Genomic DNA, 27,992 nt, shown 5'->3' with positions numbered 1-27,992 from the left:
CTCAATTACAGTATATGTGTTATTTGATTTTTCCATGTAAGTTTCTTAACAAAATTGATTTCTAGGTATTTTGCATTATCTGTACTTTGTAACTTATTATCTTGGCCTTTTATGTAATAGAGTTTTACTTCTGTTGGTTTTTCACATAAGGAAAAGAGTTGGTATTTAGTTTTTTCCTTATTTACTTTCATTAGATTTTCTATACACCATTTTTGTAACTTTGTAAGCGATTTTTGTATATTTTCTTGCAGGTGATCCAATTTTTTTTTTTCTTTTTTGGGAATCCCAAATAACCAGATCATCAGCAAAAAAGAGTTGTCTTCACTTTAGAGTTTTAAGTGTTTGTGGAAGGTCATTTACATACACATTAAAGAGCGTTGTGCTTAATACTACTCCTTGTGGTAAACTAAGGTGAGTCTGCTTGAATTTAGACCGTATGTGGTGGCACAGAACCTTTAGGTTATGAACTCCGATATCCATCATAACATGTTTGATTTGACTCACAATTTCTGGAGTTTGCTGATTAATTTATATCTCTAGATATTGTCATATGTTGATTGAGGTTCTGGCTGATAAGTACATCTATTATCAGGCATAATGATATGTGTCAGAGGAAGAACAATTGTTTGTATGCATCTGAAGTCTGATTAGTGTAACATGTAGCTAATCGGCGAATGAATGCAAATGAGAGGGAAAAAAACTGACCACCCTACCCTATTATCTCCTGGCCTAGTTGTCTGTGATCCTTTGTTGGTGTCACTTATGGGGTTCAGGCCTGTATTCGGATAGTTTAGTAAACAACAATATTGTAATCAAGTATTGTTCTTTTAACATTACGAGTAAATTCATTTTTACCACAGTGAAATATTCATGTCTAATTTTCTGACAAATTATATTTTAATGACGAGCTAAAATCATGGCACAAGTATGGCAAAAATACTCACATTGCATACATATACCTATATCATATGTTCAATTCAAAACTTCCCACCTTGAACAATTTTTAGACGTGTAAGGAAAACGATTTTGAGGAAAAACATGTCAATTAAATTTTTGAGAGGAAAGTTCAAAACAACTGCTGATTGAATTTCTGAAATGGAACACACAGTATATACAACCCATCATTGACAAAACATTTTTATCATACTCAAGAAAGTATCTGATCACGAATTTTCATTTGTTTAATATAGCCTAATTTTATTACATTGTTGAAAAATATTTTTATATGGTCTTTCTGTAATTACTAGGGCTAGGATTTTGATGAAATTGCATCTTTCTTCTAGTAAGCCAGAAACATAGCTGCTTTAGTATTTATATGTTATGTAATAAACTGAATGTTTTAAGACATATTTGTTAGGGCATTTTTTTTTTGCATTTTTTGCCTGTTTCAACTCATAAGAGCATTTTTTGTTTTATTCTGTCATTTTTTAGGCATTTTCATTTAATTTTGGCCATAAATCCCCATTATTAATGTAAAATAATGTTTATTTCCTTTGATATTTTCTTTAAATATATTGTCCATTAATACCCATTATTTTGTATAATATTTTAATCGTTTTTCTACAAAAATATTGTCATCTTAATGTAGTACACCCCATGTAATGGATCAGACCAACCACCCCTTCAATATAGACTCCTCTATATCTGCTAATTCCGGATAAGAGTGGCCTTGTGGTAGACTACATGGAAACTAAAAGTAAAGTAAATCCATGGCGCTATAGCCCATGAAGGGCCAGACCGACCAACTGACTGCTGACCTCATGTCCACATGCCGACGCAGAGGTAAACGATCATACATGGAAACTACATCAGTAAAATAATTAATTAAGTGTACTACTTAGAAAAAATTATGTAACATTTAATTTAATTACTAGTCTAAATATTAAGTAGTACAAAATCTCTTTTCCTACTAAACCAATTACGTAAGATCAATTTTTAGGACATTTTTGAAAGATTTTTAGGTCATAAATGCATTGTTTTAGGACATTTTTTCATGATTTATGGGTCATCAAAATCCTAGCCCTAGTAATTACTATTTCGAAATTAAGAGTGAATACATTAAAAGGAGAAATGAACAGGGTTATTTGTGCAGAGGTGTTGTATGAATGTCATTTCAGAGGGGTGTGCTGTAAAGTCGCAGTTAATGCATTACACTGCAAGCCAGAAAGTCACAGGTTCGATTCCCGATGAGATCATGCATTTTTTTCCATTGATCTGGCCGCACTATGGCCCTGGGCTTTACTAACCCCGAACAGAACTGAGTACCAAGGGTATTGCCTTGAGGGTAAAGGTAATGGGCATTAGAACCGACATCCCTACTGTCATTAATGTCAATTGTCTGTACAGGTGGGAGCCTTAGCCTCCCAATCTTGTGGGTCTTCATGCCCTGTAATGAGGAAGGCCTTTTTTTACTCTTGGAGAAGGAAGAAGAGGAGGAAGACGAGGACGAAAAAATATTTTAGTATAATGGATTGGATTAGGAATAAGAATATAAGTAGCCAACAAGAAGTACCAGTATCATATTGGCGCGAATTTATTACTTCAAAAATAATACAACCCCCAAGTTTCCTGACATTATGTAATTATGGAAAAAATAAAAATCTCAATATAATCCGACTTACACTCTAAAAATGATGTACAATAAAAAACATGATCTTCTGAACTGGAACTGGATTTTCTAGAATGGTAATCCTCCCACAGAATGTCATCTTCATGTTATTAAAAAAAACAGTACTTTCTGAGACCCTTCACAACTGATTCATCACGATTATATTCCATACTGTAATTATTATCCACTAGATCAGCAACTGCACACTTTTTTTTTCCTGTTGGGATCAGAGGATGATTCCCTCTATCATTATACTGTGTATTATACCTTCCTAAAGAGGAATTACCCTCTGGTTTTATATTTTGAGCACATAAGGGTTGAATGACTGAGGTATTGGTGGCTAACTGGCTTAGGGTGGTTGTTAAACTCTACAGAGAATATAATTAGCTGATACAGTCCGTGTGTCCTATAAAATAGACTTACAGATGTATTTCCAAAAGATTTTTCTCGATATAGTCTTTGCCCACTGCAAATTCCACTTAGATACACAAAGATATGAACTTGCATCTCCAGCATTGGAAGCCAATTGCCTAACCGTTTAACAGAGATGACTGATAAAATAAACAAATACAGACAGAATTAGGAAAAACTCCTCAGTTTTATTCCAGATTTAAGCCAGATAAATAAGAATAAGCCTAAGCTGCAAGAGTAGTGGTGTGGTCGTGATTGTAATTGTGTTGGTTGGGATTCTTACTGCAGTAGTGCTGCGAGGTCTTGGGTATTTGCATTCTCCTAGATATAGAGATATTCAATGTTTCAGAGAGCTACATATTGGCTCCATCATCAAGGAAGGTAGAAGATGGGGAAATGGAAAATCTATCTGTTGGATCTGTTACTAAGAGGGTGTTATCCAGGACAGGATGTCGAGTGCAGGGGCGGATGCAAGGGGGAGGGATTAAGGGGATATATCCCCCCCCCCGAAATTTTTAGGAAAATACGAAACAAGAAACAAAATAATATTAATTTTAATTCATGAATGTACATAGGAATGAGAGAGTTTTCCACGTAAATTCTCTTTGCTAAAATGTTAAATTCCAAGAACTGCAGAAAGATAAACACAGCGTTCTTACTTCAAGACTGCAGTCTGAAAGTATTTTAGGCTTGTAATTTTCCTTCTCTTCTTAGACTATTTCATTAGTCAGCTCAAGGACGGGTTTTTAAATCATAAGGGAATCCTAAAGTCCATACAAACTTTTCTGCCTAAAAACATAATGCGAGAATCAGATGAAGATTTAGAAACTGCTGTTCAGGCTGTAGTAAGTAGTGGCCCAATGATGTTGATGCATCACCAGAGTCTTTCTTCAACGAATTGAAGATGTGGAGAAGAAATTTCCTTGATCAGAAAAATCTTCACCTAATACCTACTGTTTTTATATCATCTTTGAACAGGTGTAATGAAATTATTTTTCCCTGCACTCGCAAGGCGCTGAAACTTTTCTGCACATTGCCTGTAACTACAGCAACACCAGAATGGTCGTTCTCAACATTGCGGTATTTGAAGACTTACTTGAGGAGCACGATGGGAGCAGACTGATTAAATGGACTGGCCTTGATATATATATACACATAAAAATGTAGAAGTAAAAGCTCATGAAGTACTGGATGAAATGTCTAAGAAGCTTCGTCGCCTTCTTCTGTAAATGTCATTCTGTCATTGTTTTTGTATTGCAGTCATTGTAAATGTTAAAATAAAAAAATTATGATTTATTTAACAACGCTCGCAATTGCCGAGGTTATATCAGCGTCGCCGGTGTGCCGGAATTTTTTCCCCTCAGGACTTCTTTTACATGCCAATAAATCGACTGATATGAGGCCTGTCGCATTTAAACACACTTAAATGCCATCGAGCTGGGTTAGGGTAGAACCCGCAAATTCGAGCACAGAAGGCTATACCGACTACGCTACTCAGGTCAACTTGTAAATGTTTGTGACTCGGAAACAAATTGTGAGTATATAAACTTATTTCTCATTACTCCATTTTTACTAGGCCTATCTCCTCAAATCCCTCCCTGAAAAAAAATCCTGCGTCCGCCCCTGGTCGAGTGAATGCTGGATGAATATATATAATGTTAAGGAAGGGGGGCAAACTTGTAGAAGTAGAGTCGCCATTCTAGCTTAATGTATATTTGCAATGGTCTGGTTCACAGAAAATAAAACACTATTAGGTGAATGGTCAAGACCCGGATAGGTGGTAGCAGGAACATAAAGCGTCTGATCCAAGCTTGCAAGTAAAGTACTGTCAAGATTCAGAAGGCTGGCCACAGAAATTGAAATACTAGTGTGTGGTCAGGACCCAGATGGATGGATAGCAGAACAGTGCAATTACACAGTGTGTTGTTTGAGAGCCCACTATTTAACCAGTCGACCCTTTACGACAGACCTGCACAACATATGGTCCATAGGCTGTATGCAGCCCACAATGCTATTTCTTTTGGCCTCTCTGCCTGATTGAAATTGTTTAATCATACTGGGGAATATGAAATTAGAAGATTTTTTTCTACTGTTGAATTAAATTTGTACTAAGACTCCTCATGTTTATGTTTATGTGATTGTGATTAACGTCACAATCATATTTCTCTTAACTCGACAATAGATTACATTTGGGGTTATTCCTATTGTCGTATTTAATAGCAAATTACTACAAATTTTTATGTTTCTAGGTTTTGTTAGCGCTGGTGTTGCTGCAGGGAAATTCAAAGTTACATCTTCGTGATCACGACCAACTTGATATCTACGAATGAGAATGAATTGTATTACACAAAGTTGGCTATACCTTGAATGGCTTTGGCAGTGAATGACTGCTTGTAGCTGGAGCAATACATTACATTAGTTTCCTTAAAAAGTGTAAAATAGATTCGGAACATCGAGCATTTAATCCTAGGTGGACAAACAATATATTTTAAAGTTGTTTAAGAACAAAATAGTGAGAACTGTCTGCCGGGAACCTATCACTGTGCCAAAAGAGTAAAATCTGAGATGTCTTTTTCAATCGAAAAATTCTAGTCTTGACAAATTGGATGAAAGTGAAAAGCAAATAAAAGCAGCAAAATTACTGAAAGTCCTTAATGGTGAGCAACAAACCTTTAAAAAGTGACATCTGCAAATTAAGTTGCCACAAAGGTAGGCTTAAAAATATCACAAGAAATGTTTGTGCTGGCAAATCATTTACTGAGGAAGAGTTTATAAAAAGTGTTTGATGATTGCTGTTCCTGAATTGTGCAAAAAAACGCAGATATTGCCGATGGTCTTAAAGATAATCTGCAAAAATCGACTAGTGAATATGTCTATTATTTGCTTGCTATTAATGAAAGTATCGACATCAAAGATACTGCACAACTTTTAATATACCGGTATGTAAGAGGTGTTAATAAGAATTTTTAGGTGACAGAGGAGCTTGCTGGTTTGTGTTCAGTGAAAACAAGAAAAACAGGAAGAGAGATTGCAAAAAATGTAAAGATATATTTAATTGAAAAACTATACTTAAATTTCAAAAATTTAATAGCAGTTTGCACTAATGATGTCCCATCTAAGTGGGGAAAAAAGGCTGGTGCTGTAAAAATTGAAGAGGTCCCTCGAAAAATGTTGTAAGCGCCACTTTTTTCGAAAGTGATGTTTTGATGGAATAATGTTACACATCCATATGCCAGTAAAGTGCCGCAGTCTCATGACAATATCTAAACTGGAAGTCCACTTATTGTTCGTCAAAAATGTTGTATCCGTAGAATAATGTTGGATGTTCTGGCAAGATGAATGATGTTCCTGCAACATCATTGTCTCCAGACATACTTCATAAGTTAAACAAAGGTAAAAGAAGCCAGGCAAATGATAACGAATGTTAGGATAATAAAAGGAAAATAATGAAGAGTTGTGGAAAATATATACAAGCAGGAATAGAGTTGTTCAAGATGAGAAATCAATACCTAACTTCTTAAGTGGAATAACGTTGGATATTCCTACTTCTCTTGTTTCAACAGCAATTCACCTAGGCATATTTATTTTAAAAAATATATCACGCGATGTATGTTGGTAAGTATGTATAAGATTAGTCCTGATTATTTATAAGTTATAGACACTCATGCGTCATTTTCGAAATACATGTTACTACCATAGTTAATCTGGCACTGTACTAATTGAAAAACGGAGATTACAGTAGGCTGCTGATATCAATTTTATTGATTAGCTTAGAATAGGTTTGATCCATTCAATGAGTCAAAATATCTGATCTTTACCCTGAAACCTTAGTATGTTATGATTTTAGGCTTAGGTATGTAAATACAAACCAGAAATATTACAGTGCCAGACCCTCACATGAGCACAAGAGGAAGGTGCTTTCTTAACATTCTATAAAATGTCACATGATGAACAAATGCATGGAAATGAAACCAATAAAACGAAGAAGGATAGTCCAAGCAACCTACAGTGTGTTACATGACACAATAACAGTTTAAAGACCCAAGTACAGTAGAAAACTCTATTAAACTCTAATTGGAGTTCACAAAAGTAACTTGACTCCAAATTTCTCATGATGATCCTATTTATGTACACTTAGCGGCAAAAAGAATGGGCCGATTCTTGGTCGATAGAAATTCGAAGTTCTATCGCGCGGTTCACTCGTGTAAACGTAACCCACCGCAAGGCAGTGCTGTGATGTCTCTTCATTGAGTCGTCCGTCTATAATGTAGTAAACCTTACGAGCAGTGTGTGTCCCAGTGGTAAGAAGTCTGACATCCGTACAGAGGTTGTGAGTTCGCCTTCCGGTACGGTAAAATTATTATTTTTTTATTTTAACTTTTACTTAATTTATTAGTTTAAACGTGAAATGGCATTTGTTAACAAACTTCGTTATGCCTGCCTTGTAAAAATATTATTGCCCATCACCTGTGGGCTATTAATAGGTGAGACCTGGTCTGTATAAACAAAAATACTTGTTTCACATCCTAAAATACCGGACGCATATCAAACACAAATAAATAAATTAACAAAAACAAAACAATTTTTTAATATATTAACAAAACAAGGCCTGTGGTGGGGACTAGCATGTCATCTATAAACCACCTGCGTCAACAACTACCCTCATTCTGCACGGCATGGAGTCCACAAGATTATGGAACAGGTCTAAATTCTTGGCCATCTCCTCCCACGCATCTAGAACTTTGTCCCACAATTCCTCAGGTGTCCGAACAGGTGGTTGTTCTGCCCAATTAGAGCGTAGGATCCTTTTGACTGCAGCCCACAAATTTTGAATTGGATTCATATCTGGTGAATTTGGAGGCCAGTTGACTGGGTCGATATCACGCCTCCTCGTAAATCATCTTTGAATCTGGTTGGCGGTGTGTATCGGATGATTATCCTGCTGGAAGAAAAGTATTCCTTCTGGATATCGTTTTCAGGCAGAAGGGATCATTACATTTGCCAAAATGTGTTCGTAGACTTCTGCTGTAAACCGCCAGTGGATGCGTTCCAGAAGTCCTGCCCCATCATATGACATCCACCCCCAACACGCGACCCTCACGCAACTCGACTTGTTAATTCGTCTCGCGAAGCGTTCATCGTATCGGTGGCCATCCATACAATAAACTAGGACAGTACTATCGTTGCTATTGGAGACAATTACCTCGTCGGAGAAAATGACATTTCTCCAATCGAAGTCCTGTCGGAGAGCAGCATAATCAGAATAACCTATGTGAACCAGGGCAATGAGTTATTGTTTCTGTGACATCTTCAAGCATAATGACGAGACAGAACGTTGTATTAACAGATAGCAGTATTGCTTGAAAGAGAGGGAGGTTTATTATTTATTAGAGTTTGGGCATATTCTAAGAGATATCGCCACATAATTATAGCTTTGCAAGACATATATGATGGCAAATTTGTAATAAAAAAAAAGATTGGGGGAGAGTCGAACCTTGAGCTACTACTACCAACTTGTTCAATAGACCAATGCCGCAACGACTTACACTACTGTGACTGTTAGTATCGGTTCGGCATAATACGTGGTTTTCCTGTTCATATTCGCTCCGGTTGATTTTGTATTTATCAATTTTATTATTATTTCACTCTTCAGAGGCCCTGATGTATCTAGAATCAACCCATCATTTGATTTTATTACATATTTTAGACTCTTAAACAAAATACAGCAAATTTAAATGGTTTAATTATGTGTTACCTAGTGAACTACGGCTTTGACGAGACGAGCATGCGCAATGTTATGTCTCTGGAACTTAGAAATTGTCGGCCGGCCCATTCTTTTTGCCATTAAGTGCACACACATGGGTATCACAATGTTCTGCAACTCTTGATGGCTTACTCCATCAAGAAACCAAATAGAGGAAGAACTAGCAAACATTCAAGTAATATGGCATCTTGCCTTCCCACACCTGACCAGCTAAGTTCCTTACCAATTTCATTGGCCAAAAAAAAGATCTTGTCTCGATGGTGGATTATATTCACGATGAACCTTTTACTTAGACTTGCTTGCAGAGTAATGTCATGTTCGCTGCTATGTATCAACTAACATTTTGTTTTACTTGACATACACGAGTGCTTTAAGTATAAGAAAATATGCTTTTCTTTATATAGGGCTATATTCCCAATGGAAGGAATTTTTTATTTCAACAGCAATTCATATTCTATGAGTGACGATCAGTTAATGTTATGATGTACTAATATTATGCATGTTTCTAAGTAATAATGTCATTATTCAAATCCATTTACAACTTGTATTCCACTGTAATGACATGTGCATGGATATGCAACCATTACTCCATTAAATTCATGTTGAAAATCTATTTATTTCTTTACGTTATGTTTATTTTGCAGACATTGCAATGTTTATGTGTTCTAAAATTCATTGTGGTTGTGATGACCAAGAATTTTTATTTCAATTTTTTTAATGCGATGATGTGACTGCTTTTCTTGATTTCCAAACAATTTGCTAAGTGGCGCTTACAACATCATTCGAGGAACCTCTTCAATTATCGAACATAAAAAGATAAACAATTTACACAATTTCAGTGCTTAATTCAGCATCAGGTTCAAAATTCAAAGGCTTTGCAGTGTGATTATGTGACTGAAGTAGTATTTGCTCTGGTCATATTCGAGCTCAGGGTTTGAAACACAGAATTTTTCAGACTTTCTAGAAGAGAATGATGTTGAATATGGGGATCTACCATACAATACTAATATATGTTGGTTGAGCCACGGTAAAGTTTTGTCATGCTTTGTTGCTCTAAAAAATGAGTTATTTGAATTTTTGGAACCTCAGAAGGATAAGGAAAAATTCCTAGAAATAATTTATTAAAAAATGAAATCAAGATTTATTTTCCTTGTGTGACATTTTGGGTCATGTGAATGATTTTAACTTCTTCAGCATCAAGAAAAAAATATGTTTGCTTTTCAGTTAATATCTCTTATAAAGATATTCAAAATTAAATTAAGTTTGTCTGTAAATCAACTTACTAAGGGGAATATGTTACATTTTTTAACTTGTCGAGAGAATATTCCATCAGAGCATCATTCCATGGTAGGTAGAAAATGTACGAAGCACATATCACTTCTAAGTGAGAAATTTCAGAACAAAAATGTCACTAAGTAATGAAGATGAAGTCCGCATAAAAGTGACTGAGGATTCATTTTCTATCAAAGCAAGGAATCTAATTGTCGAAATCCAGATGGAAATTATTGATCTCTAATATTCTGAAAATTCTTGGGTCAAGTATAGGGAGAGTACTTTACAAGAGTTTTACTCTATTCTGAATCAGAATAAATTTTAAAGTTTCTTGAATAATGCCTACCAGATATTTGGATGCCTGGAAGCACATATTACTTGTGAACAAACATTTTCCGTCATGAACTTGATCAAAACCAAACAGCATTCATCTTTAAGTGATATTAACTTAGAGGCCATATTAAGAATGTCAACTTCAAACATGACAACAAACTTTGATAAAGTAGTGCCAACAAGAAAAGCAATGCGTCATATTGTACTATTAAGAATAATAGTGTGATATTCTCAGTGAAATTAATAGTAAACTTTGTGTTTATGTTGAAATGGTTTTAATGCTATCAAACGTAATTTTGATGTATAATGAGTAAAAAAATTCGCCTTCACTACTTTTTCCGTCAAGCAAGTCCCTCCTTCCAGTTATGCCTCTATCTGTAAGCTGCTGACTAGTAGTCGTGGCAGCAGGTTGCAACTTACACACTTATTTAAGTTATTATGAGAGACATTTGAAAGTGTACGTCATATTTACATATCAATAGTATTGATAGAAAATTTTCTGTCAGTGCAGTTTATTTATTTTTTTACAACTGTGTTCAAAATTGCAGCTGAACAGAGCATAGGTTATTATGAAACTAAGAAAAAGAAACCGTGGTTTGATGATGATTGTTGCATGGTAGTAGAAAGAAGGAAACAGGCAAAATTGAAATTCTTACAGGATCCAGTTGAGGCGAATAGAGATAATTATTTCAATAAAAGACAGGAAGCAAATCGTACACTTAGGAATAAAAAGAGAGATTATGTGAAGGAAAAACTGAATGAGGTAGAAACAAATAGTAAAAATAAAAACATTAGAGATTTATATAAAGGCATAAAGGAATTCAAAAAAGGATATCAAGCAAGGGTGAACGTGATCAAGGATGAGAATGGTGACTTGCTTGCAGACTCTCATTCAATCCTGAACAGATGGAAAAACTATTTTGGGCAACTACTAAATATACAAAGGCCAAATAGAAATGATCGGGACGAAATTGAAATACAAACTGCTGAGCCATTTATACCCGAACCCACACTTTCTGAAGTCGAAATTGCGATAGAAAATCTGAAAAATTATAAGTCTCCAGGTATCGATCAAATTCCAGCAGAATTAATACAAGAGGGTGGAAGCGCATTATCTAACGAAATTTATAAGCTTGTACTTGCTATTTGGGAAAAGGAAATTGTACCAGAACAATGGAAGGAGTCCATAATCGTACCTATCTTTAAGAAGGGGGACAAGACTAACTATAGTAACTTTCGAGGAATATCACTTTTGTTGAAGTCATACAAAATTTTGTCCAATATTCTTTTGAGAAGATTAACTCCATATGTAGATGAAATTATTTGGAATCATCAGTGTGGTTTTAGGCGTAATTGATCAACTATTGACCAGATATTTTGTATTAGACAGATAATGGAGAAAAAATGGGAGTATAAGGGTACAGTGCATCAGTTATTCATAGATTTCAAAAAGGCATATGACTCAGTTAAGAGAGAAGTTTTATATGATATTCTTATTGAATTTGGTATTCCCAAGAAACTAGTTCGATTAATTATAATGTGTCTCAGTGAAATGTACAGCAGAGTTCGTATAGGTCTGTTTCTGTCAGATGCGTTTCCAATTCACTGTGGGCTAAAGCAAGAAGATGCACTATCAGCTTTACTCTTTAACTTTGGTCTAGAGTATGCCATTAGGAAAGTCCAGGATAACAGAGAGGGTTTGGAAATCCAAAAATGCATATGGAGTGTTAGTTGGGAGGCCGGAGGGAAAAAGACCTCTAGGGAGGACGAGACGTAGATGGGAAGATAATATTAGAATGGATTTGAGGGAGATGGGATATGATAATAGAGAATGGATTAATCTTGCTCAGGATAGGGACCGATGGTGGGCTTATGTGAGGGCGGAAATGAACCTCTGGGTTCCTTAAGAGCCAGTAAGTATGTAAGTAAGTAAGTAAGTGTTTTATCTAACAAAGTAACACTGGATGAAATGTTATGTGATGATCCTGACAAAATTATGCAAATTATAGACGAAAGTTCAGATGATGGTATGAAGACAATGTAGAGTTCGATGATGAAATTTGTTACAGTGACAAGGATCAAGAATACATACCAGGATGGAGTTGCAGCTCAAGAAGGAAAAATTAATGGAAGATACGTAGGAGAGATTGAGAATAATTGTAAGAAACAAGCGAATGGAGAAAGAAGAAAAAGAAACAAGAAAACAGGACATGAGAAACTCACCATGTATTCAGATACCGAAGAAAAGAAAAAAAAGTGTACGAAATTCAACCAAAACTCCTCCAGTTGAAGCTGAAGAGAATTCTTATGCTGAAAATCCAGTAATGAAACTCCAATCGAATTTTGAAGCCAGATTTCCTTGACTTCTCTGATAGGAAAAGTTTTTTAAACCTGGCTGTGCTACTCTAGCTCATCTTTATCATCAAATCAAATGTAGTTGCTTAGTTAGATATATGTAGTAGCACAATAACGCTCACCACAATAAGTTGTATTAAACATGTATGTAGATAGGTCAGTGCATTCTAGGCCTGCTGCTGGTACCAAGTTTCGTAAGAATCCGTTGATTTTTATGTAAATAAAAATTATTAAAACACAAAACAAACCAAATAAATAAAACAAAAGAAAGCTATAAAGTTGTATTTTGAAATATTTTCTTGTAGTTAAATTTATATTATGGTTTTTTTGTTTCCTGTAAATTTATTTTGATATAAATAGAAATTAGAAACAAAAACAAATAAAACATAAGAAAATAAACAAAAATTAAATTCTGAAATATATTCTTGTAGTTAGGTCTATATATGATTTTATATTTCATTAAAGTTTATTTTCATGGAAAAAAAAAGTTAGAAACAAAAACGAACTCCAAACAAATAAAACTACAAAGTAAAAAATACAAATTATATTCCGAAACGAATACAGAGCTCAAAAACAATTTTTCGCCTATATTACGTCATTTTTACATCTCAACAGCAATACGGTACTATTGAATGACGACAGCATTCTAGAATTAAACCAACAATACATAACATGTCATTCAAAAGAAAAATTGTGCCAGCTGACTACATGTTGAACTTGAGAATGTAATTGTTACAAACCTTACTAATACATTCATTTTGTAATTTGAAATAATTTAAAATAATTCCTTTCAGTAGGTCGTTAACAACTCTTTGGACTCATAAACAATAAAGGAACTGAATTGAGTCTAGAAAAAATAATCCATAGTGACACTAATGGCGGACAAGATAGCAAATGGGAGTTTTCTCGGGGTTCTCCCACTTCCCCATATTAGGCATCAACATCATTCCAGCCAATCTCCACTCCATTATCATTCAATAGTCTTTCCTGAATGCCACCTGGCGATAGTTGGAGACTGGTCTAGGAATGAGTGGGGTTGCTTGCTTGAAATCTGGATATGCAGTGAACCTTAGTGTAGTCGGGTGTTGTGGATTGGGAAAGCAACTCGAGGGTAACCAAAATAGATCTTCTAGGTCGCAGTGTGAGCCATGCTCAACATCGCAGTCAATCCTACTAGCTTGCTGTACCACTGACATTCTTCACATAGCCGCCATATTGTGACAGGGCCATCTTTACTATGCATAATTCCTGTTAATTTTTCCTATTGGCTGGCTAGATCGCGAGGTAAGTTAGAGAGGGGGAAAGCTAGTTTTCTTGGTAGCTACGGAGAGATCGCTAACTCACTCAGGGAACCAGCATTGTAGGCTAAACATTGTGAGGATAATTAGGAGACTGGCGTCGTAAGGATGAATTACTCAGGAAACTTGCTTTGTAGAGTTAATTCATCTGCTAGGAAGCCGCATTGTGGAATCAATTTCGTCTGTTAGCATCTTGGGCAGATTGCATTGAGGAACGAATGTAGTTGGTGATTTGCGTGGTAGTTGGTAATTTGCGTGGTATTATACGTCATATTTGTGAATTTGGTAGTAGATTCGAGAACATTGCTATGAATAGTAGAATCGGCTATCATAACTATTTGCGTCTATCATTTTTAAGGTTAAATTAATTACGTTGCTCAGATTATTTCAGTACTAGTTATCTCCTTTCTCTCTCTCTGCGTTTATTATGTTTGTTGTCTTATATTGTGCTGATGTGTAATTATAGTTTGAAAGGTATCGTAACTGATTAAGTATAATCATATTTGTGATACTAGTTGAATGTGTGTGGTTCTCCGGCACTAGAATTCTCCCTTCAGAAAATATTGTACTAGTATACGCGGGACTCGTGTATTGCAATAATTATCTACAAAATTAAATACTCAATTATGTACGATATTGAATATGGTTTTGTTATGTATAGTGTTGAATAGGACTCGTGTATTGTGAGCACTAATGCATGACTGAGATAGTGTGAGGTTGTTAGATATGAGTATTAGGTTCATGTCAATTTACAAGTTAGTTTTGTGTATACCTAATGCTGTTTATTTGGTGTAAGAGAACATTTAGGATAAAGTCATATGATATAACAATACTCAATAGTTCAACACATATATTTTCAGACTGTATTCTTGTTACAGTACTTCTATTCAGCTTCATCATTATTTGTTGTATATCAATTCATTCATGTATTGTCTATTATCCATCATTCAGTCAATTACATTGTTTGTTATAAAACTTGCATTCATTATTTGATTGCCTTATGCATCGCTATTCCACTGCACCCACCAATAGACTCAGAGACTCAGTGCGCCTAACATCTGATGAGTGGCACAAATGGTAGCAAAGATGCACAAATGGTAGCAGAGTGGTTTATGGTAAATAATGATAAATGGTAGCAGCAGACGGTGCAAGTGCTAGGCAGTGGTGGCTCGTACCTGAAAATAATAGCATGCTAAAAATATTTTTAGGCTCTCCTAATTTTTGAAGGTGAAATCCATCCGTCGACATTTTGAATCGATTTAGAATTGCCTTTAAACACTTTGCTATTTTCAATGTATTCTCTCACTACACTGTCCACGCTGCTTATCAGATTAGTAAGACCTATGAACACACCGAGATTATCTGACGTTTCTGTCTCATCGTGGCCACGTAGCGCTAGTTCAAATTTCCCACAAAATGTAATACAATCAATTATTTTCGATAAAATATATTGACTTTCTCATTATGTTTCTGTGCTGATTCTTGATAAGCTCTATTAACTGCCCTGCAATATTTGCGGTGCCAATCATACAAAGATCACACGAGTTTATGTTTCTTGCTGTGTGAATGTTTCTTTATATATTCATTCAGAGACCAAGATCTTTGACACCTGTCATAGACATGAATCACAGCTACTAAATAGGAGGCAAGGGAAGCAGAACAGAGCATTTCGTATTTCGCATCCACATATCCAGTCACTGTTGTCATAAACTCTTCTGTTACATTTCCTAGTGTACACATAGTTTTTACCATCCTTTACTTTCTGCACAATATTGGTGTTGGCCGCCCTAGATTTTTAATTCTAATTTAATCTTCTATGTCTGCTTGGAGAGAGCAGTTTTGAGTAATGAATCGATGGAGTTCATCATGATATAACTACAGTATATTTTTGAAACTGTTTATAATCCCAATATTAAAACCTGTCTCTGGATTAACATACACATTGAACTTATATTATATATTTGAATTACACTATAGACAGACACACAGCAGAATATATATTTAAAATGACCACAGCATAAAAGATAATGAATCTCATAAATCTACACACACTGTTTTGAATGTGGAAAATAATCCCAATTTAAAGGACTCCCGTGAAAAGGTATGCCAACATAGACCCCGTAACACGTAGATAATAAACTCAAAACTATCTGCTGAGATTATATAAAAGTAAACCTGTTTACACAAACGTTCAAAAATGTATTTCAATACGATTATATTTATGAAAAACACAGAAAGCAAAAATAACCTACATATATAAAACGTACTGTCTTTATTTCAAAGTTATATCTTTAGCGGTGTCTAGGCAGCACTGTTCCGTCGACTGCTACGAACCAAAGAATATAGAAGGGAAGAGAGAAAATTTCACCAAAACAAAGTGAAGAAGAGAGTACCGCGCTGCATAATAGTGAGCATGGTGTGTGAAAAAGCAGGACAAAATATCAAGGAGGGACGAGGTGAAGTGCTATTCTGCGCATGAGCAGACACTGCTAGCCGGCCTAAATTGGGAATTAGCACATAGAGGAAGGATGGATTCCATTGAGTCTATAGCACCAAATTATCGAAAATAGTGAACTATTATAAGCAGAATTTGTATTATGTGCGTTTTTTTAACAATATTATTTCGACGATAATTTTATGGCGTGCTACAGTATGTTAGCACGTAGGGAGCAGCCGCCACTGGTGCTAGGTCGTAGTGCTCCCTTCCGACATTCAATTTAATTCAATTAAATTCTAGAAAAACTACATAATTAATGTACCAATACTATTACGAAATATTATTTGTGTCTGCAGCTAATGTTCTTAATGTGGTGGAGGAAAGGTTTATATGACTTACTAACTGCAAAACCATTCTCCCTGTTCATAACTATAGAGTATGATAAATTATCACACTTGCCCAAAACTGTGCCTGGAGGTATGGGAGGCAGGTCCGTGCTGAAGAGAGGTGACTTTCTGGTAGAGTCCAACTGCTGCAAGTCTGGGTGCTGGCCAAGAAGTATAGAAGCTGATCCAGGGTTCTTGTCAGTATTCGACATCTGTTCTGTGGAGGTTGTGCTTGAAGAACTATCCCAGCAGCAACATGATGAATTTCCATTCAAAATAATTGCTGAACCTGCGTAACAAACAACACACATTTTCCCATAACAGAATGTTGTAGCTCTGACTCCTTGAAAAACACTCCTACTTCCACAATGATTAAAGTCTATTAATAAGTATAATATACACTGTTTCATCCCAAAACAAATACAATCAAGTTTACAAGCATAATTATCGTTGTCTGCCTATTATGAATATCACACACAAATGGATCACCACCTCCATTCATACTTCACAACAGATGATAAACCTTCGAAAAATATAAATGAAACTTCATAAAGCATTCATAAAGACCAAGAAAGAAAGTGTAATGAAAGTAATGGTCATATTTTGACTCTAAAGTTCCACATACCCCACAAAATTAACAAAATCGTAATCGGATCATGTGCAATAATTCAGACTACTGATATTATAGGTATAATAACAACAACAATAATAATAATAATAATAATAATAATAATAATAACCAGTGGGGTTCCAGCACTTTCTTGTTATATTTTTCATCCTGGAACCAAGAACGTGTTAATAACTATGCTTTTAACATAATATTTCTTTGAACTCCACTTAGACTTGAAAGTCTTAAGTTAACCGGAAAGGAGGTTAAAAACGACATTAAACACATTAAATAAACACAGATAAAATACTGTATGCAACTAGTGGGATGAGCATAATTACCACTCTCATGTAATTATAGAACTCAGCTTACGCCTCGTTCTTGTAAAACATATACGAGCATTAATGATGTTCATATCCCATTAGTTGCATAAATAACTATTACAGAGAATTCCACACCTTTTCTCGAGAAAAAAAAAGGCACTGATAACAACAACAACAATAATAATATTATTGTGATGTACCGAAGTACATATGATATTTTCGTGCAGGAATTCTGCATTACCATATGATGAAGGATGAGTGGAGCGGAGAAAATTCTCTATGGAACCGGGCCTCGAACCCAGATTTTCGGCTCTAAGTGCTGGGGCTTTATCCACTAAGCCATACCAGATTCCACTTCCGATGCCGAATTGAATCCTCTCAGTTGAAGTTCTACCTCTTAGTTTCCATTTAGTGGCCAATCCTCATGCACTGTGTCACAGATGTGTGACAATAATTTTTTATTTATTTATTTACTAATATTTATTGTGTTGTACAACAGCCTGGGGCCAATAACAGTTCAGCACAAGATAAAAGTTAGCACAAGATTTACAGTGTACAAGGAATAACAAAACAGTGCATACAAATAATTATTAAAATTACACACAAATACAAATAAACAATAATGACAAAATGAATAGATAACAAAAACAGTGCATAGAAATAATTATTCAAATTAGAGACAAATACAAATAAACAATAATGACAAAATGAATAGATAACTACAAAAATACATGATACAGAAAAGCTAAAAACAACACAAACGAATGAAGTTGAAATGAATATTCTTAATATAAGAATAGTCAAACAACAAACTAGACATTAAACGGATCTGAATTAATATAATGTAAATTGGCAGCTTTGATGCATGTGACAGCTGGAGAGAGAGATTTAGGCTTATAGGTATAAAAAAAAATAAAAAATGATAATAATAATAATAACAACAGCAATAACAACAAATTTTAGAATGTGTAAGAAGGTATGGAGCTCTGCTTCCAAGCACCCATGGGCCACAAGACATGTATGGGATACCTTTACCTACAAACTCGTCTTCATCATCCAGTTTTATAATGTCTTTCGACATTTTTCTTTTCTTCGCATCCATTATCTTCTATCCATTCAGTCTTTCTTTTCCTCCAGTGATATATACAATAATATACATTCCTGATATACATATAAACTTATACATTGATGGATTTAATTTATAATTTTTGGGAGGAATAGGGTTTGTACTTTAAATAATTTGTCATTATTCATGGACGCGAGTCAATATATGCAGTGTGGACATCCAACATAAGTTGTGAGCTTGGTGGGTGCTGTGAGGAAGTGATTACGAGTGGGAACTGAGCAGCTAGGAGTGGGAGAAATGAATGTCATATTACCTTTCAGCGCTTGCACTACTCAGGATAATTCTAGAACTGTTGATGTCTTTATGAAACACACAAGTCCAACGAGGCAACAAACCAGATTTCTCCATATTCAGTACATGGTTATCATTCTCATATGAGTGGTAATTCCTAAGGGGGATCCTACCAAGTTCTTAGACCTAAAATGCTCTCGAAACCAAAATTCCGGTTTTGGCATAAAATCATACCCCAACACCTGCATCATACAGGAATATGTTTATTTTTCCAACTACAGTAGTGTCTATTTAAATGACATGTGCGCTACCCATTAAGCTGTTTGTTGAAGTTAAAATCTCAAAATAACATTTTTACGATGCAAGACGCTGACAAGTCAAGGAACATTGTTAACCTTTTGAGATTGTGTGAAGATTTCCCAATTTTAAAGACGTTTATGGACAGAAAGTCATTTAAATAGTGCTCCCATTAAGTCTGCAATGAAATATTATAGATCATAAGCTACCACATAACATGATCTTTGATTTCTCAGATTGTTCAGGCCAAACACTACACGATTATAATGGATGAGATTTCGGATTTTTCTATCCACCATGAGCGTGTATCTGTTCAGAATCAATCCAGATGGTTTGAAAACAGAAGAATTGTTCCTTGTGTTCCATTTGGCAACAAATAAGAAGTCTGACATACTATTCCATATCATCATGGATGTCCTTTGAAGATTCAACTTAAATGTTAATGTTTCGACAAATCTCATAACACGAAAGGAGATTTAAATGTCATACAGAACAGAATAAAAAGGGAGGAACCAAGAGCAGTCTTGGTGCATTGCATGGCTCATTCTTTGAGCCATACTGTGCAAGACTTGGTAAAGGAAATTAGTGGACGCCACAACATATTAAACCTGGTTTCAGAAATAATCAATTTCATCTGAGACTCTCCGAAAAGGTTCAGCATATTTACAGAGCTTCAAAGTGATGATGGCAATGGACCATCCAAGAATTTAAGTCCTTTCTTGTCCAACTTGGTAAACTGTATGGTTTCATTCTCTGTCATCAATCCTCTCCAATTACAATGGACTCCTAAACTTAATGCAGGAATTAGCAGTCAGAAAAGTAGAATGCTGGTGTCAAAGTCAACAGGTTTGGCATTCAAATGACAACTTTTGACTTTTTCTTTCATCTTTCTCTGCCTTGCAAAGTTTTCGGCCATGTCGACATGATCAACACAGCACTTCAAGAACAATTGCCTCACTTTCAGCAGGACATAGAAATGATCTCCATTTTGCTTCAACTTCTAAGAGACCTCAAAACGTCAGAAAGTAATATAAATCTTTCTGGGATGATGTTAATGACAAATCAGAGTCTGTGCTTCACAGCCGATTATACTAAGAAAAAGACGGATTTCCCATTGAATAGGTTATGCAGAAAACAGAGATGTTTTTCCTTCCAACACCCCAGAAGACTTGTATGGCTAAGTTTTCAATGAAGTTGTCGATACAATCACAGAATGCATTACAGTCTTATTCAAGTTTAAGACTTCATAGTAAACACAGAAAAATTTCCCATTAGCACAAAAACTGAGTTTCAGGCACTCGGTAAACATTTAAAAGATGATGTTGATAAAGAAAAAGTAATGTGACACCAAAACTTGTTTTTAGATATCTTGCAAACGTGGAATGGAAGCATTCCCAGTGTGGCATCTGTGGTTAACATTCTTGAGAAAAACCCGCAAATAAAGAGCATGCTTCCAGAGTAGTTGGAGTTCGTTCAACTCCTACTAACGATGTCAATAAAGATCCTACTACAGCAGAAACGTCATTTTCGAGTCTGAGAGATTGGAAACCCGTAACTGGAAAGTCTTGTGACGTGAAGATAAATGAAAACTTCTTAGGTTTCAGCGAAATAAAAGATCAAAGTGCAATAGGTATAGAGAAGGAAATACTCAGTGCAATAGACGAAAAGGGACTCTTATTAACTAAATGACGTGGTCAGAGGTATTACGGTTGTGCCAATATGTCAGGCATATACAAAGGTGTCAGAACGAGAATTAAACAAAGACAAAGAACTGCAAAATATGTACACTGTGCAGCGCATAATTTAAATCTAGTACTTAATGATGCTCCATGTGGAATTCAAGAAGTTAGGTCCTTTTATGACACAGTGGAAATATTGTATCTTTTCTTCAGTCATAGTATTAAAATATGGGAACAAATGGTACCTTTTCATACCTTAAAAGAACTTTGCCCAACACGTTGGTCTTCAAGATACCAGTCTGTTGAAGTCCTGCATTATGCTTATGTCGATGTACTTAAGGTTCTGTCAAAACTAATATTGATATCTAAAAACAAAAAGGAAGAAAGAGAACAAGCTGTTGCTTTGAAAAACCAATCAGAGAAATTTCAATTCATTTTTCAGATAGTGTTGCAATCAAAGATTCTAGAATGTACTAATTTAGCATCACAAATTATGTAATCGGAAAATGTAGAGCTTGATAAAGTGTGTTCTCTTATTCAGAATGCAGCTGATAATTTATCTTGCTACCGAAATAATTTTGAAGAAGCAATGTCATCTGCTATATCTTTGGCAAAGATCTGTGGCATTCCACCATAAAGTGAAAATAAAAGAATTCGAAAAGTGAAAAAACATTTTGATGAACTGTGTCAAGATATATTTCAGAACCACAATTTTTAATGCCTGTTTGGACATCATTGTAGCTCAATTAAAAAGCAGATGACGGTATGCATAATGTTAACCATTTCTTGAAAATTATTTTCCCAAAATTTCTAAATTCTGCTTCTGATGAAGAGATTCACAATGCAGCAGTGTTCTTCAAAATAAATATCGGTATGAGGAAGATTAATGTAGTGAATTCCCAGACCAGGTAATAGGTTTCAGAAATGCTCTGAAAAAAGAATTAGCCTCATTAACTTCTGTAGATGACTTAACAAATCTATTAGTAATAGAAAATTCAATCGTAGCTGCTAGCGTTCCAGACTTATTCATGGCATTTTACCTATTTCTAAATATTCCGGTTACTATTTCTTCAGCTGAACGATCATTTTCGAAGCTAAAACTTATAAAGAACTATCTGCGGAATTCTATGAGTCAAGACAGACAAGTGAACTCAGCTTCCTCAGTATCGAATGTGAAAGGGTTAGATCCATTGATCATCAATACCTTCGCAACACAGAAAGAACACCATATGGTCCAGTTTCACTAGAGTTCAATGTGAGTACAGTAAAGTTTCATAAGTAAGTACAACAAACAACAGATAGAAGTATTTGCTTACTGATAGGCCTACCTGCCTACTTAATTTCAATCAATATATTATACTATAGTATAGTATTCACGAGGATTTACAGTCACTTGCGGAGCTTATTTCCGAAGACATTCTGAGCAAAAAAATGTCATAAGTATGAGTCCTAATCTCAATATTTTCAGAGTTACAATGATTTGAAGTTGTTGGTAAAATACCTTTTTTATTTAGTTTTAAGAGTAAAAGAATATTATAAAATAGAGAATGAACTATTCAGAAATATCATTTCTTTGATTGGTTAATGTTCTGAAGCTAAAAATGTGTTTTTAATTGCTTTGTACAGATTTAGTTTTTCAATTTTTAACTAAAAATTACATTATTCTTACGCACTTATCACAAAAATTGTTACAAATCATACGACTTTAGGAACTTGATTCTTTACAGTTTAATTATGCATCCTAATGTTCAGTCTTGAAGAATTTACAAGAGTGGCGTATTTGTAACAATTGTTGTGACAAATGCGTAAGGAAAATGTAATTTTGTAGTTAAAAATTGAAAAAAAAAAAATCTGTACGAAGCAACTATGGAATCCACAACACATTTTCAGCTTCAGAATACTAGGTAATTAAAGAAATAATACTCCTGAATAGCTCATTCTTTATCTGTAATATTCTTTTACCCTTAAAACTAGAGAATAATAGTATTTTGCAAACAAATTCAAATTGGTGTAACTCTGAAAATATTGAGATTAGGACATATGTTTATATGACTTTTTTTGCTCAGAAATAAGCTCCGTAAGTGAGGGTAAATCCTCGTGAATCACGTGTATATTAAATATTTTGTTTTTAATAAAATTTATTAATAATTGTTATTATTTTAATAATATTACTATAATTACCGATTAATCTCTTTGTTCTTATAACGTGGAAATATACTGTATTAAAGTTTAATTTATACCTGCTGTAATTATACTTATGTTATTGTTAGTTATTGATAAGTTATACACTTTATTTCAGGGGATCCGAAATTTTATTTTTGCAAGTGGGCCCGTGCCATGAACATGACTCCATTGCTTTACCACTACTAGTAAGAGGGTAATCCTGAAGTGGTATGTATTCGTAATTCTATTCCATTTGGATTTATGTATTTATATTTGTGTTACATACTCGAACATTCTGTGCAAGCCATTCAAATTGAATTGAATTTATTTATCTGACACAAAATATGGGTTTGCTTAAACACAAAGAATAATAGGTTTTTTTTCAACATAAAGAAATATACAAACTGTTAATTTGAACAATTTATGTGCCATGTACACCATATAAGCGATTCCTTATTATAAGTATTGAGTACTTAATTACCAACAAAACAACATCCTGTTTCAATTCAGCATGCCATTTATATATATATATAGTACATCATCTAACAAAAAAGCCAGGGATATTTCCTTGCGCCCCGAGAATCAGATCAGCCACATTAATATTCTTTAAGGAGTGTTTGCTGAGGAAAAACGGAATGGTAGGTTTATAGATCCATTGTTTCTCCTTACTAACCTCCAAGGGTTGGGATATGGAGGTTTCATAGTGGATAGTTGGATCGATTATTTCAGCTTCTTTAATTTTGCAGTTGATGGCAATGATGTCGACCTGCAATGCAGTGTAAATCCTCGTACACTTCTAAGCTCTTAGGTCGACAGGGGTCCTGATAGTATTGTATCATTTAATTCGTAGCAATTCGCCCTTGGGACGGCTCCCTAGGACATGGGGTAATGTTTCCAACTAATTGCAATGCCTACAGTGGCTTGTGTCAGTACAGCATCCAAAGACAGTACAGAGTACCACTTATGCTGTAATTTTGAAGGTTTACCTCCATTCATAAGATGAAAGTCCAGATCACTTCATTATTCAAAATTCAAAGTTGATATTTGAGCATACATTCTACATCTCTATCTTTCTGAGGATAGTCACTTCACTTTTTAAATTCTCTCTTTTTCTGTGTCTCTCGAAGTTGTTTCATAGACCAGGACCACGTATCAACAGAAATGTGTAGTTCAGATAAACAGTATTTTCTAACAGAGGTGTAATTTGTCACAGCAGAAACATGCGCCTCATCTAAGATTGCAAGCTTGTTGTTAATATTTAACTTGATCTGAATGAGGGAGGCAGGGAGAGCAACGGTGAATTGTTCAATAATCGAGCAGTTCGGACTTTTTGTCATTGCTAGTCGTCAAAAAATATACTGTATAAACACGTAACGTTTCCAAGAGTGGATCTCTCTTGATCTTCAAGTGAAAAGGAATTTTTTCTCTCTTCGAAATGTTGTGTGTGTACATATTTCTTGACAACTAGCAATGAAAAAAGTCCAAACTGCTCAATTATTAATACTTAACTGTTGAAGATAGGCTTACCAAGAAGTGTATATTCATGACTCGTATAAATCATATAACAATTTATTAAAATAAGTAACGAAGGTGAGAAAATATTTGGGGCTAAGAGGGATGAAGTTACGGGAGAATGGAGAAAGTTACACAATGCAGAACTGCATGCATTGAATTCTTCACCTGACATAATTAGGAATATTAAATCCAGATGTTTGAGATGGGCAGGGCATGTAGCACGTATGGGCGAATCCAGAAATGCATATAGAGTGTTAGTTGAGAGACCGGAGGGAAAAAGACCTTTGGGGAGACCGAGACATAGATGGTAGGATAATATTAAAATGGATTTGTCGGAGGTGGGATATGATGGTAGAAACTGGATTAATCTTGCTCAGGATAGGGACCGATGGCAGGCTTATGTGAGGGCGGCAATGAACCTCCGGGTTCCTTAAAAGCCATTTGTAAGTAAGTACCAGAAATGAAAATGAAATTCCAACTTTCGTCACAGCAAGATAAAGTCACTCCAACTGACAGCCATATATTTCACGTCATACATCGATAGATTCCCAGTCCATTATGCAAGGTGAATTGTAAGTAATATAATTAATTTCTGGAGGTTATTATTTGAGGTATTTAAAAAAATCAAGTTTAATACAAATTTGCTGGTTTTTGCTTACTTTTCAAGATAAAAAATGTTTTATATGAAACATTTCATAGCATGTTTTAGGAAATCCATTGATTGAATTCCCAATATGCTTAGTCAATTTAAGAGAACAGTGTATTATGATAATAAATTATTGAAAGAATTTTAATTTTGTTCTTTAAATGTGCAGAAATTTTATCCAAAGAAACGTAACTTTTCGTTCTGCAAAGTCATTTTTCAATGTTACATTTGTTTCCATCAAATTTCTGCTCATTTAAAGGGCAAAACTAAAATTCTTTCAATCATTTATTATCATAATGCATTGCTCTCTTAAACTGATTGAACATATTGGGAATTCAATCAATGGCTTTCCCAAAACACCCCATGAAATGTTTCATATAAAACAACTTTTATATCGAAAAGAAGGCAAAAACGAGCAAAATTTTATTAAACATTTTTGTTTGAAATATCTCAAAGAATAATTAAATTAATTAAAAGCAATTACATTACTTACGGTTCACCCTGTATAGAGTGTCTCAATATAATATGTTACATCTGCATGATAGCTTTGGTGTGTGTAGCAATGGCACACTTATAGGCCAAGCAGCACGCTGAGCTGATGCTGTATTATGTTATATACTCACCCAATTTAACCAAGAACATGTTAAAACTGCACTGTCCCCTTTTATACATTTTTGGCACCTGGTTAACACTTTCTCCACCACTCACTGAAGTTCCCAACAAGAATAAAGGTAATCTCTGATGGATATTATGCCTTTGAATTAATTTAATAAAATATAATATAATAAATATATATATATATATATATATATATATATATATATATTAGAGTGGCCCTTAGGTATAGGTAATTTTCCGAAAGTTAAAATTGTGCTGCTCCCACTCCCTTAACTTGTTCCAAACGACAAAAAAAGATCTGTGCAAATTTACAGCTCAATCAGACAACTGCTTGGCGACCCTCAAATGCTTTGAAGTTGGAACATAGTATACGCAAAGATTAATTCCATACAAAAACGGTATACTCTTCCCTATCTCGACCATTTCTTTTTTCCTTCTTAGAGAAATTTATGTGGACATTCTGGCGACCCCAGCAATTGTTCAAAAATATTCTGAACGAAATTTCCAAAAAGTTAATTCGAAAAATTCCTGAAAATAAAATGAAAAATTTAATAAATGTAAGGTTTTTTTAGTAATGCAAACAACTTCTATAAGAGAAACACATTTTTATTTACAACAATAATTTCTATAGAATCAAAACACTATGTAAATGAACGAACATTGAACATTATTTTTTCCTAAGGGAGGATTTAGTAGCAGTTTGGTATTATTTACAGTCTCTGGTAACAATCTGTGAAGCAAATTGTTTCTCTGTTTCATCTTTTGTATTAATATTATTGTAAGCCTAAATGAATTTGAATTCTCTTTCTGCAACGTCCTTCACAACAACTATCTTCTAAAGTTTTTCAATTCTACTTTTGTAAACAGGACCATCCTTTCAAGTTGAAGGGTCTTTGTTGAGGAAATCGGTGCTGATAGAAAATCTCATGAAGAAAATTTTAGTACCAGAAGTTACAAAAGACGAAAACTCGATATTTGTAAAGAAAGAAAAATCATTCTGTTGCAGAATGTAGCTCTTCAGTTGATTTTCTTCTTCTTTTTCTTGTTTAACCACTGTTGGAACATAATCATCAAATAAGGATAGAATCACAGTTTCGGGAACTAAGTACCAGAGATGGTTGGAAAATTTATTTGCAGCAGCTTGATTTCTGGATCAATATCCTGATCATTTATCAGTTCACACATGAATAGGAAATCATGATAAGGTGCTTTAATTGCTTCTGATAACAGAAACCAGGCTCGAACATAGCCTACACTAGTGCAAGAAAAATACATATTCTTCCTAAAGATTTCTTCTCCTTATGAGATACCTGAAATTGATCTTGAAACAAGTATATCTTGAATGCAAAAATTGCTTTTGCCATTCACCTAGCATGACTTCCAGCTCCTAGTATATGAAACGATATCCCGTTCTTTGGAATTCTGCCAAGAAAAATCATCGTTAAAAATTCTTATCCTCTTCATTTTTCATCTGTCCCAAAGCTCTGAATGAACTATGTCAAAGAGATCGTTCATAATTTCCACAAAAATATATTTTTTTTCTTTTCCCTTACCTGTAGTTCTACTCAAATATTTCTATAAACCTTTCCAGTCATCAAAGAGTTTGAATAACTTATGAACACAGTGGTCACTTTTTCCAGTACAGATTCGTGCTTTTTCCCAAAAAATTAAAACTTCTTTAATCACCGATGCTATACTTTTCTTTGTCGTAAGATTTACAACTTGTACATTGTAGAAGAAAATGCTTAAAACTTGCTGGTTTGAAAGTAGTTTGGATCCGATGATTTGATTGAAGATGTAGCCAACAAGAGAGACATAAAAGTATTGTCTTAACTTATGTGACGAACTACCTGAAGAGGTTGATGCCATTTTACAACTCTAGGAAAAAAGTCTTGAAAGTCACTTTACACGAACAGTCAGCAA

At 34.6% G+C, this 27,992-nt stretch overlaps 1 protein-coding gene across 5 annotated transcripts in view; it reads right to left on the bottom strand.

Moving 5' to 3' along the window:
- C3G (C3G guanyl-nucleotide exchange factor) overlaps positions 1-27,992 on the bottom strand; it is a 403,493-nt gene that overhangs the window by 116,258 nt on the left and 259,243 nt on the right. For all 5 annotated transcript variants that reach the window (XM_069820753.1, XM_069820750.1, XM_069820751.1 and 2 more), the window contains exon 7: positions 16,938-17,153. In XM_069820753.1, coding sequence (XP_069676854.1) covers positions 16,938-17,153 — 216 coding nt within the window. The remainder of the gene's footprint in view (positions 1-16,937; positions 17,154-27,992) is intronic.

The sequence above is a fragment of the Periplaneta americana genome, chromosome 3 (assembly GCF_040183065.1).
Source record: "Periplaneta americana isolate PAMFEO1 chromosome 3, P.americana_PAMFEO1_priV1, whole genome shotgun sequence".
Taxonomy (NCBI): domain Eukaryota; kingdom Metazoa; phylum Arthropoda; class Insecta; order Blattodea; family Blattidae; genus Periplaneta; species Periplaneta americana.
Note: the sequence above shows the minus strand (reverse complement) of the source record. Positions and strands in the feature narration are given on the sequence as shown.